The sequence below is a fragment of the Anoplopoma fimbria genome, chromosome 3 (assembly GCF_027596085.1).
Source record: "Anoplopoma fimbria isolate UVic2021 breed Golden Eagle Sablefish chromosome 3, Afim_UVic_2022, whole genome shotgun sequence".
Taxonomy (NCBI): Eukaryota; Metazoa; Chordata; class Actinopteri; order Perciformes; family Anoplopomatidae; genus Anoplopoma; species Anoplopoma fimbria.
In genome coordinates, this window is record NC_072451.1 from 8,099,544 (window position 1) to 8,113,328 (window position 13,785).

General features: G+C 41.4%; 1 protein-coding gene across 1 annotated transcript; it reads left to right on the forward strand.

Moving 5' to 3' along the window:
• Positions 1-698: 698 nt before the first annotated feature.
• LOC129089308 (palmdelphin-like) lies at positions 699-6,410 on the forward strand. Its single transcript, XM_054596720.1, has 8 exons — positions 699-743; positions 874-954; positions 1,321-1,421; positions 1,524-1,638; positions 2,095-2,119; positions 2,202-2,294; positions 3,774-3,934; positions 5,328-6,410. The coding sequence occupies exons 1-8, from the start codon at positions 699-701 to the stop codon at positions 6,408-6,410; spliced, it is 1,704 nt and encodes a 567-aa protein (XP_054452695.1).
• Positions 6,411-13,785: the final 7,375 nt, after the last annotated feature.

Sequence of the window (13,785 nt, forward strand, 5' to 3'; positions counted from 1 at the left end):
CACAGATCTACTCCTGATACAGCAGCAGTTACACGTTTAGACATGTAGTTAAACACATGAACATAAAAATCATCATGTGGTCACAATGATTGACAGTATGCTTAATATAGACTGTGTACATAAATCATAATACAGATAGAGAAAACCATGTGCACTAGAAAGGGAAAACAATCTGTGCCACAATATGCAACCAAGGGCTGAAACGAGCTAATGTCATCTTATGTTTTAGCATGTTACTATAGTCAGCTAAGGCATTGACCAACATTATACTGCATGGCTTTCTGATGTATCCGCATTCAACTATAACACAAGTGCCATATTCTCAAAATACTTTAGCCTAGCTTACAGAAATAAAGTTGACCTTAAACTGAGTGTCATAATTCCTCAGTTTCCCATTCGTCCTGCTGAAACCTCACGGCTTATTATAGTGGTGGATTGTTTTCCCCTGTGCTGTGGCAGAAAGGGGAAACTACACACACATACAAACAATGAATGAACATTGCTGTTTTTGGTCAACTTGTTTTACTTATTAATAATATATACAGATAAATACTGTGATACATTACAATGCAGTAAGATCAATAAGACTGGTGTTATTTCAATATTAAACTGTGTAAAAAAAAAAAAGTTGGTCAACAAATATCTTCTGTTTCTTGTCCCCTGTCTTCTTGCTCTCCTTTTCTCGCTCCTGCAGCAGTATGGAGGAGTCTGACCTGCTGAAAGAGAGGCTGCAGGCCATCACTGTAACGCTTTTTGTAGCCATACCTAAAACATTTCTAAAGTTTATTAACTCAAACATTCTTTAAAAACTCACATATGTACATCTACGTGTAAAGTTCCATTCATTGGAATCTTTTTGTCTGAATGTCACAGGAGAAACATCGCGTCCAGGAAGACATTAGACAGAGGAAACTGGAGCTTGATCGAGAAAAACTCAAACTTCAGCATCTAAAGGTACATATTACACATTTTTACATTGTCTAAGTAGATCTGCAAATGGTCATCAATAACACCAGATTGTGTGTGTGCTAAACCGCTTGGATAGATGAGTATTACAGGTTATTAGCATGAATAATCACTCTGTCCATCTGTGTGTCCACAATCGTTCGTATAATTCTGCTTCTCCGTGAAAGACACTTTGGTCACCATTAACTGTTTGACTACACTGATCAGCTGCAGTCATGTGAACTCATTTAGTTAAATCAGAATAAGAAGAACATTGATCAGAGGAAATGACACCTGTTGGCAGCTGTAGATGTAAACCTGAGTTACATTTAAATAGATCTTAATCCCTGTTATTACACCCTCTGAAATGATCAGAAAAAAGCCCTCAGAGAGCAGTGGCTGCTACAGGACGCTTCCCACAATGCAGCAGACTCCCAACAGCAACAGACCAGAGCACTGCAGCTCAACATCCAAAGGTAAAAAAAAACACACACATACACACACACACACACACACACACACACACACACAAACCAATATGACCTATTGAACCTGCACCGTCTCCTCTGACCCATTAGGATAGAAATGGAGGTGGAGGCTCTGGAGAGAGAGGAGTACATGATATCTACCAACGAGAGTTTCATCCTCAACAGACTGAAGGCTGTGGAGAAAAGTGCAGGGGACATTATCAAGGTAGACACACACACACTGTCTCTCACAGACACACACAGCCAATAAAGTCGCAAACATATTTTTTTGTACATTTCTGCAAAACACAGGAACCCCAAATATGTTTCATAAATACATTCAGCCTCATGTCTTGCTTCCAGACAATGCCACATGGTTGACGTTGTGAAACAATTGTTTAAGGTTAGAAAAAGATCATTGTTCGGTTAAAATAACGACTTTAGCAACTTAACAACAATAGCCCTTAGCAGACTTTCTAACATCCACACCAACGTAACGTATCAAGGATAAAGCTAACATTTACTTTTTGATTTCACACGGGACACAAACAGTGGTCTCCTGGGTGAAAGTCGTGCAAACGTAAAATGCCAAGATATTGTCCTGGTGACTGGGCTGACAGAGCTGTACAGTATTTTGGTGTTTTCATCATGTTGCATTTACTGATTTGTGTCTGTCCTCTAGGAAGCCCAGGACAGCTTCGTTCCTGGTAAGTCAGGAGATCATTTGGATGCTTTAACCAACACCAACAAGATAAATATGTGTCAGCAGTTCTGTCTTCTGTCCTACAGAGCCGTTACTGGTCACCACGCTGATCCCTGATGTCCCAGAATCCCTCTCTCCACCAGCCAACAAACACTTTGAAGGAAACATACCAAGAAAGAGTGAGATTATTTTTTACACATACCTGTAAAGTCATGCAAAGCACATTGTACTTTGCAGTTTATGAGTGATGATATAGTCCTGTGGTTTGATGGCAAATAACCTTAAAGGAAAAGTCTGCTGACAACCTACGTTTTAGTATCAAACACTCACTTGAAATGTGTCTGAAGAGCTTGTAGCTCATTCGTTGGCAGAGGACAGAAGATGTAGTCAGCTTGGATTCCAGTGGAGACCAAGTTTACCTTTGCCGCATGTCACTTGTCAAATGTAAGCTAACCACGCTGAATCACGCTGAATCATGAGTGTTTGGAGAATAATGAGCATATGGAAGGGCTGTGGAGAGGTGATTGTTCTGCAGAAGTGTTTGGAAACGTTGGACATTTTGATGCTTTGTCCTTTGAAAACGGGCTAGCATTGGAATCCATTCTAACTTTGTAAACACAACAGGGGAACGGTGTTAGAGTTGGTGCTAAGACTAATACATTTGGGGCTATTTAAACGTTTTTGCTCAAAAAGCTCAGGGGTGCCAGGCAGGTGTGGACATTTAAGGCACTGATCTACCTGTGCATCATTTTGGAGTTTTGCCCTGTGAATAAGAGGATTCTTTAAATAAGACCCCAAAGAACCCTGCAGCTCCTGTCTGTACATTTTCTTCTTTGAGAAGTGGAGTGATGCTGGACAGTGCTTCAACTAATGACTCCATGGCCCTGCTGTCAGATTCCAAATGTCCTGATTTGATTACAACCCTGTTTGAATATCAGTTCTGTATCTTCAGCCAAAGGATTATAACCAACTTTGAGTTGCCTTTAAAGTTTACAAGACATGGTTATTTATATCCTTCTATAGTATCCTTATATCTGATGACCTGTGTGCAGCTGTGTCTTCGCATCCTGCCACACTCGTCAGTCGTTTCTGTACTCAGTAACCTTAACAGATGATGAACTCACTTTGTGTATGCTGCTCCCTTTACAACTGGGCAGATTTCAGCTTTTCCATCTGATTAACAGTAATTAAAGACGAAAGGAACAATCCAGTGTATCGTCCTCATTACCCATGTCAGACTTTAGTTATTTAGTTTAGTAGTTTCACACTCTATATTACATTTTACTGACTAACTACCAGATGAGGGCATATCTGAAAACATGACTGACAGTAATTAGAGCCCAGGATAAAGTGTTTACTCTCTTGGTTTCCATCCGAGTAAAGCAGCTTGCCTATTTGGCTTTCTCAAAACCAGGATTAGGGTTTATCCAGATTTCTGCAACCAGAATATGGTGTTTACATGCGCACACAGAAAACCAGGATACTCCAAAAACCTGAACCTTACCAGAAAACCAGTGCACATGTAAACACGCTCATTACCTGGTGCTGATTAAGACAGGATATTTGGGAGAGGCTGCAGAAGGCTGAGTAACAGATTTAACCAACATAAACTGTTGTTATTAACGTAGACTCTGTCTGTCTTCTGTGTTTGTCCCCAGCTCTGTTTGCCATGGAGATCAATGTGACCAAAAACCTGTTGACTGGGCAGAGCACAGTACTTTCTACTGCAACACTTCCTCCTGAGGAGTTAAACCAACACGCTGGCCTCAAGGTCTTCGACGACGGCAGGAAGTGTGTTTATGCCTTCAATTCACAAGAGGTATTTATTAATAACCTTTATTCATACAGTGTTTTGCAAAGCTTACACTGAAAAAAAGTGCTTTGTAGAAAGATAACTTGGCATCTCCTCACCCCTCAATCTACGTCCCCTCAAAGATTGTTATTATAAGTGACTGGCACCGTTGGGGGAAGGACCTTAAAGAGAAATAAAACGTATTTCTTTACCTTACTTGATCAGGTCTGTTTGTTATTGTGTCCGAGCCCTCTTCAAGGAGAAGTTCTTTGTGAAATCTGGTAGCATAGTGTCACAGCATCCACAGGAACACCACCAGTATCAAAAGCGTTGCAGCCTTACAGCAGCTGGTTCAAACTCCTCTGCCTACTGTCTACATACTCCAAAGACCTCTTACACATTGTGGAAATCATCTAAATACTTAGCCATGTGCAACTTCACAACACAACACAAGGCACTCTGAAACACAACGGGACTCTTTCCATAATGTCAGACACTTATAATAACAATCAGAGCACTTAGCACTGAGCACTCAAGGTTGACGTATATGACGATGCCAGCCTGTCCGCATAGGATTACATTACAGGCTTGGTCCATAAACACATTTTATTGCAAGATCTGAGGATTAGTGCTCAGTGCAGGTACACTGGGGACATACATATGCTAAAGCCAGACCATGGAGTGCTTAAAAAGTAAGGAGTTAAACCTTAAACTTAATTCTAAAAGCAAATGGAAGCTAATTACAAAGACGCTAGATTGGAGGTTATGTTATCTTTCTTTTTTGTGCCAGTTAACAGTCTGGCTGCAACATTCTGTATCACTTGAAGGCATGGGAGGGCTTTGCCACTCAGGAAGTTAAAGAGAGAGCTACAGTTACCAATTTCTTGTTTAAGTCAGAATGATTAACTCTCTCCTAGTCTGTGAATAATAAAATGTTCAGATTTTATGAAAACTACATACAAACATGAAGGTGATGATTAGAAGGGTGAACTACCTTCTTTAACATTATAACCACAAGTTACTATATTAGAGTAAGATAGACAGAAGATGTTTCCTACATTTCTGGCACTTGGTTAACAGAGGTTGTCAAATGCATCATTTCATTCTGATGTGTTTAATAACCCTCACAAGATTATTGACTTATTTCAGATTTTCCTTCATTGAGTTGGAGAAAGTTTAAGATATCCAACGCTTGATGTCAGTTAGGCAGTTCTAATAAAAAGGCAGTTGCGCATCATCGGCATTGAAATGAAAAGAAATAGATGACGTAAAAAGAATAACTCTAAACTATCTGATACTATGAACTACCCTTAATTCCCCTCAATGTTCTATTTTCCTGAGGATCGTCTGTTTTCTCTACTTTTGCCCTTGACCTCTCATTGTGTTCTCCTAATAATGACCCATATATTTCTACGTTTAGGGGTCACATGATCAGAGCCGTGTGTCTGAGCTCTCAGCCAACGAGGTGGAACAATTGCTGAGAAGCGCCACAGTGCATCGCCAAGTAAACCACCAAAACTTCCACCTTAATCACAGCAGAAGTGAAGAGCATTGCTTTTACAACCACCAAGATGAGAGAGACGGAGTGGAGCGGTTTGACCCCAGAAACCAGCGAGGATATTCTGGTAGCCACCCCCTCAGGAACACCATGACAGAGAAAGACTTTAACCGTGGGGAAAATTGGCAGAGAAAACCAGGGGTAGACTATGGCCATGATCACCAGGAAAGTATTAACAGACAGCAGGAAGAGAGAAATAACCAAAGCAACCTGAGGGAAGGTCATCGCCTTGGAAACCACAAGAGGTTGGGACATCAACTCGGCAACCAGAAAGATCGTCACTACAGTTCGTACCAGCTGAGAAACTGTCACAGTGTTCAGGAAGAGCGGCCTGCTTACCACCACACGAGCAGCATCGTCCAAAGCACTAGTGTGGTAAATGGAGGCAGAGCCAATGACCGCCCTCATCCCAGATCACATGACCAGGAAACAGAGTCTGCCTACCGATCGCAGCTGTGCTACACTCCAGCCAATTATATTCCTCTGAGTGATTACATCAGTGTGGACCGAGAAGAACTTTATGGCTACAGCCCCACCGCCGTGTACAGTGGCCCCACCAACTCTGACAGAGTGCCCTCCCCCCTCTGCGGAGACGACACCCCTTACACCATCCTCAACGCCATGGAGACCACCGAGCCAATCACGGCCATCTTCATGGGCTTCCAGACGGCGCAGGACGACAGTGGGCAGGGTCATGGGTTCGAGGGCTCCCTGAAGGCAGAGCTGGTCATCATCGAGGACAACGAAGACTTCAGCGACGACCACGGCACGAGGGAGAAGAAGCCCCACTCCCAGCTTGGGGACAATGGTCATCCAACGGGAAGTTCAGCCAATGGAAACGTGGGACGTGTAGAGGGAGTTGGAGACGGAAGGGCGGAGAGACAGATGGGACCAGGTATCAGAAAGATCCAGAAAAAACACAAACCCTGCTGTACTGTCTGCTGACGGGACTAACTAATGAATGTCTACTCATAACGCTGTATCAGTCTGCTAACCTAATGACTAACTGCAAACACGTTTATTTTATACACTGGTGCTAGAAAGGAACAGAAATGCTGCAGCACTCTGAAAACAAGGCTGGACTCCACTGCATTCTTAAATGTGAAGACCCCAAATCAACATCAGAGCATTCATTTCACACATGAATAACTAGTTTGCTTGATTCATTTGCTACTAGAACTAGGAACAGGTCTGATAGATCTAAAGCTTGTGTCTTGTTGCATTAGATAACGTGTGCCTCCTTAAAAATGTAGCTCCACATTAGAACCACTAGTACTGTGATCGGCTGCTTTGTCCTTACAATTTTCTGGGCCAAGTGGAGATTGTTGATAGTGAAGACAATAGTAAGGGAAGTTGCTCCTTATAAGTAAAACCCCACTAGCAAAGTCATCTCCATATCAAACATGGTCATTTCACAGAAGTAGTCTCATATTCAGTAATTAGACAAGAAGAGAGACACAGACGTTTTCTGGATGTGACTCCAGTTTTAAACGAACATCCGTAGCCCAACACTGCTGTATGACACAAGTGAAACAGATACTGTGGGAAATTCAGGTAAAGCAGGACTATCCATCCGTTTAGTGATTCATTGAGAAAGGGGTCACTAACAGTGGTGAAAACAAAAGAGAATTATCACCAACTTGGCAGCTCTTCTGGGCCTTTAAGCCTGTTTTTAGCTAATTGTTTTGGTTTCATGTAACATCAACTTAAAATTCCACTTCAGCTTTACTGCGTGGTTCAGTGTCACTACTCTCTGATAAACCGTAGACTGAATAAGTGGACTTATGACATCAACGCTTGGTTTGTGGACTACCGTTTTGAAGCCATGAGTGTGGCATTGTGGCTGTTGCTTTCTTGGTATTTTGGAACCAAAAGTGACCATATATGGATGGGTGGGTGGAGCTGGGGAAGAGCATGGCCTTGGGGCGGGGGGGTAGCATACAGATAGCATAACAAACCGTTAGCGCCGTTAATAAAACAAATGCTAAGTTTGTGGCTAGGATCGATAAGCTTAATATATATTTCAAACTGGGGAGTTGTATCAATTTAACTAATTTAATTCAAAATTCACCCCCTGTACAGTTGGGTCATGAATAGTAGCTATAGAGACCAAAAACATATTTTGTAGCAGGCTGTAAACATATTATTTCTTCTGTAAAGTTAAGATAAGGGTCTGTAGGAATTAGCTCGTTTTTGTATTCAGCCTCAAGTGGCCATTCGAGGAACGACAGTTGTTGGAACATCCACGTTGGTTTGGTTTCTCAGCCCTGGAGGTTACAGCTTGTGATGAACCCACTGAACTCTTATCTTCTCAGCAACACACTGCAGAGAGGGGCAGTTAGGGACTAGCTGGTGAACATAGTGGAGCACTTAGCCGCTAAAGAGACCAAGAACAGGGCTATTAGAGTGAATGTTGGACTTAGAATTATCTGGTGGACATAAACACCACAACAAATAACTGATATCATGTAGCTCTGTAACTGCTGGATGTGGAAATACTGAGCTCTAACTGCTCCCTCTGCTGGTACAAACTAAGTGAGGTACGCCACATCATACTGATGAGCAGCTGTTATATCTCAGAGTGGACCTAAAGATAATGAAATATATTTCAGCTGAAACTGTATGGCATTTCTATGATGAGCTCAAAAATGAGTTAGTAAATAAGTGCTTTTGTAGGGTGCTGTTCAAAAGTAGATTTCAGAGACACCTATTGGTAGAACATGAGTGCTTTCAATGATTTCAATGGACTAATGCCTGAATAGATGTTAGCCCAATGACAAATCAAATTGGTGTAAAAACTGTGATCTAAATTGAATATGGTCTGAGGGTGCTTTCTATTGACTAGCAATATTGTTTTTTAACTGCTGATGATTGTCACTGTTTTATACTAACTTCAGAAGTTTGAAGTTTGTCTACAATTTGATGAGCATGTGTAATGATAATAAACCTTTTGTTACGGATTGATGTCAACAGCTTGCTCTGTGTCTGTGCTGTGTGTGTGTGTGTGTGTGTGTGTGTGTGTGTGTGTGTGTGTGTGTGTGTGTGTGTGTGTGTGTGTGTGTGTGTGTGTGTGTGTGTGTGTGTGTGTGTGTGTGTGTGTGTGTGTGTGTGTGACATTAATCCTGTTTGATGTGAACCAGCTCAGATGTCCCCCACAAAGTCATGCTGGATATCAGTCTGTGTTACTTCATACTGACACTGATGCCATCTCATTATACCACTGTGTGTGTTTGTGTGTGTGTCTAGGTGTGTGTGTGTGTGTGTGTGTCTAGGTGTGTGTGTGTGTATGTGTACAGGATACATCCTGTAGCAGACAGCATCAGGTCTGATGAGAGTAATGACATTATGTGTGTCATGTGACTGACAGACAGACAACATTCCTTTGTCATTGCATACAGTGGTACCAGTGTCTGTGGCTGCAGGACAGAATCAGTCCACAGGTTGTGTTAACACCACCTCCAGACCTCAACTTAAAAAACAACCCTGTGTGGGTGACAAAGCAATCTTTTCCACTTACTTGTTCATGTCAACCTCTGTTTCCAAGGTTAAGAATGAAGAATAGTTGATCTTAATCCTTGAATCCTTATAATTTGATATCTTAAATTGTGAATAAGTAATTATATTCAGATAAGCAAATATATTTGTGCATCATTTAGGACACACGTTTCATCCTAGATAATCCTAGAGTGCTTTGTGATGTGTCATTCTGATAAATATCAATGCCTTTTCATTTGAAATACTCCACCAAATAAGTTTGATGAAAACCTTTTTGTCGGCTTCTTCGCTCACTGTTAGGAATCTGAAACTGTGATTGCCTAGCAAGTTTACACATACAAGGAATTTCTTATGAAGTTTGATGCGGAACGATAAATACAGTAGAGAGAAGTCAAGAGACAGAAATGATATGAAATAGAAACAGTTAAAATAGAAAATACAAAAAAATATGTCAGAAATATGTAAAAGTGTATCTGTTTTGAAAGTGGAAGGGTTGTGCGGGAATGAGCAAAAATTCTGACCAGGGTAAGTGCAAAAGTTCACAGGAGAAGTATTAAGTACAAGACTGCAGATTGCAGCCAATCAAGTCCACAGTAGTGGCAGCAGTGTATCAGGTAGTAATGGAGGAGGTGAGCACAGACTCATTGATGGCGGTGTAGAATGAAGGTTCAGCTCCTCACTTGAGTTCTTGGGTGATGATGGAGCGCAGGATCAAGAAGGACTCCACCATGTAGCCTGTGGGGTCACACAGGGTGTTTTTTTTTTTCTCTGAAGTCCACAAACATTTCCACTGTCAATCACCCACTTGTCTTTGTCTGTTTGTGGAACCAGCTGTCATTATAGACTCACACTGTTGTGTATCTCAAAAGTAAACCATCCCACCTGTCAGTGTGAAAGCTGAGCTGCACAGTGTGACGCTGCACTGATGACGATATGTGTGATGTGTGTGTGTTTCAGGTACAGAGGAGTGAAGGAGGAGGGTCCACCCATCTGACGTGCACGAGCTTTAAGCTGTTTCTTAGTGTCTTCGGGTCATCACCGGCCTGCTGATCATCCTCCAGTGTTGCCTTCATGCTCTATGTTATTTCCTCAGGTTTAAGTTTTATATCATAGGTCTGGTAATAAACTCCATTTCCAACGATCCTGCTTCATCCACTGCCAAAGATGATTATGTTGCGTCTTCCTCTACTACTAATGAAGATGCTTTGCTCTGTTCAACCTTCATACCATACTCTTTTAGCAGTTTAGCTGTATGGGAATATCATTTTGTAGATACAGGGTTGGTTCCAGCAGGTGCCTACAGACTAGCGAGAAGGAGCTGTGGAGATGTTCTCATTTGAGAGTTTTGGTCAGATATATTTGGTTTAGTTATGAGGCAATAAATAAAAGATGTGAAAACAATGATGTATGCATGCTTCGCTGAATATTCAAAATGAGAAGGTGATCAGCACACATGCCTCTTCACTGCATGTTACAATTGATGCCTGACCTGTTGTGGTTTAGATACATTGTTGGATTCACTTCCAGCAGAGAGTTCTCTTCTCCTTGTATCTTTGGGTTTGTTATGGTGTTAATTTGTTAATCTTAAAATAAAGACTTCCTCTGTCAGACTATCTTTTGTTTTTCAGGAAACACTAAACCCAAGGGTGTTTGCCCCACATTTCCTCTATGTATAGCTCCTCCAGGTATAGCTCCTCCAGGTATAGCTCCTCCGGGTATAGCTCCTCCGGGTATAGCTCCTCCGGGTATAGCTCCTACGGGTATAGCTCCTCCGGGTATAGCTCCTCCGGGTATAGCTCCTCCGGGTATAGCTCCTACGGGTATAGCTCCTACAGGTATAGCTCCTCCAGGTATAGCTCCTCCATGTATAGCTCCTACAGGTATAGCTCCTACAGGTATAGCTCCTACAGGTATAGCTCCTACAGGTATAGCTCCTCCATGTATAGCTCCTACAGGTATAGCTCCTCCATGTATAGCTCCTACAGGTATAGCTCCTCCGTGTATAGCTCCTACAGGTATAGCTCCTACAGGTATAGCTCCTACAGGTATAGCTCCTACAGGTATAGCTCCTCCGTGTATAGCTCCTACAGGTATAGCTCCTACAGGTATAGCTCCTACAGGTATAGCTCCTCCATGTATAGCTCCTCCATGTATAGCTCCTACAGGTATAGCTCCTACAGGTATAGCTCCTACAGGTATAGCTCCTCCATGTATAGCTCCTACAGGTATAGCTCCTACAGGTATAGCTCCTCCATGTATAGCTCCTACAGGTATAGCTCCTCCATGTATAGCTCCTACAGGTATAGCTCCTCCATGTATAGCTCCTCCATGTATAGCTCCTACAGGTATAGCTCCTCCGTGTATAGCTCCTACAGGTATAGCTCCTACAGGTATAGCTCCTCCATGTATAGCTCCTACAGGTATAGCTCCTACAGGTATAGCTCCTACAGGTATAGCTCCTCCATGTATAGCTCCTACAGGTATAGCTCCTACAGGTATAGCTCCTCCATGTATAGCTCCTACAGGTATAGCTCCTCCATGTATAGCTCCTCCATGTATAGCTCCTACAGGTATAGCTCCAGGTTACTTGCTGACAAAATGGGAAAACGTCTTATGAATTGGTTTCTCAGCACTAAATACTGTAAATGAACATGGCCACATGGATAGTTTACACCGATACGGGGTGCATAGTAGTCATGCAGAATATTTCCATGCAGATTTTCTTTAATCACGTATTTTGAATCGCACTGGAGAGAATTGGGCAGAGAGAGGAGCAGAAGGGTCCTGACATACTAGAGCTTGATGGGGGTCATACAAACCTGAGAGGAAGATCTGACAGACTACACAAAGGGCTGAGCTTTATATTTTGTTCGGGTTGAAGAATCAAATTTCTTTTAAAATATATTGTTAAAGGGTCAGTGCTAAAACATGGTGTTATAGCAGCACACAAAGAGAAGAATCAATAAGTCTGTGAACACTCAATTATATCAATAAAACATCAATATACACCCAAATGTATCTAAGGATTTTATCATATTTGCCACCATAAGCTACTGGTCATACCTGTATCCATATTTTAATGATTTGCGATTTTTACAGAGATGCTTGGGAGTGACCTCTTTTAGCAATATTTTAATCTGATATTTATATGGTGACTTGTGTAAAACCTATCCATTCAGGATACTTACTTTTTGTAAAATATAGAAAATAAAAACAAATTGTGTCTGACCACCAACATGGTTGCTGACAGATAAACAGACTGGGACCACACAGCAGGTTTCAGGAGTCACACACTTTATTGAAGTTCTCATCAGCAGACCTTTCATTTGGCAAGAATAAATGAGTGAAGCTCAAGGCAAATAAACAAAGAAATACACAGAATCAGAGTAAATGATGCTAGGCTGGTGAGGAAAAGCTGTAATAGTCAGGACTGTGTTTATGTGAGCCCATACAAAATACTCTGTCACACAGAGTGAGCTCACTGTCTATTCATTGACCACACTACCACACCTGACAAGAGAAATTCAGAAATGTAACATTATGACTAAATGCACGTCCTTCTAAAAAACAAAATAGTGTTGTGAAGTAATAAAGTACCTTAGATAGTTAAGCTGATGCAACTAAACATGTTCCAGACCAGGCATGGATGTGGACTCAAAGGGCAGACAGAGTGTACAGTAGCGTGTATTATGTGTATTAATACAGTATATCTAACACAGTAACAGCATGACATGCTCAACTTTGGACATAGCAGTTATTATGCATTCAATTCATCTCAGAATCCCATAGGACATCACATCTACCAGGTTTTTGTTCTTATAGGATGTGTTCAGATGTTTTCAAGTCTGCCTTAAAATAATACTCCCATGCTATAGGTACATTGAAACAGTTGTTGTTCCTCTCCATGCTGGCCCTGACAGGATCTCTTACTAGAGTTAGTACAATAGACAACCCAGTCGCCAAAACAATGTTGGCATTGTACGTTTTTGCAAACAACGTGAAAGGTCAAATGTCGTCGTTTCTGATGCAAAAATACTCTTCGTAAATATTTTTTTTTACATCATCCTTAAATAACAAGATTATGGTTTGTGTTAAAATAATAGCATAACAATGTAACAACATAACACTGTTACAACCATATCCAACTTAACTAGAGTAAATAAACAACATCCCCCTCAGCCTTTTAATGTACCATTCGGTAAGAAGAGTGACAAGCATAACAACGGTACGTTACAAATGTAAACTTTTAGTTTTACATGGGACACAACAGCAGTCACCTGGGTGAAAGTCCTGTGTCTGTGCAATCCACAACCCCATCCTGCCCTCCTTAGAAAACTTGTTATACCTGTTATTATACCACGTATCATTCAGTAACGTTATTATACCACAGTCGCTCAATATACTTCGTCACCTTCCCTGCGTGCCGCTTGTTATACCACATAATATCACTTGGTGCAAAAGCGTCTGTATTCAACGTATCCGTGGTTTGCAGAAACATACAATGTCAACATCTTTCATGGCGACTGGGCTCCAATAGAAGAGACGGGCAACAAAACACATTCTCAGCTAAACTCTGCTGCAGCTAATACAACATAAAGCTTATATGAGGCCAGTTAGAGAAAGCAAAATCAAGTGTATATGTTTCAAAGTTACAGTCTATGAAACAGCTTTTGTTTCATAGGATAGATCACTATATAAGATGTGGACTAGGTAGTTTGGGAAACAATGGCAAACTCCTGCCTGTCCATCTCATATTTATGAAGAAACACGTTGTTTTTTTCAATTGGTCAAAACTACCTGCTTGTATATCTCACATGTAAATTGA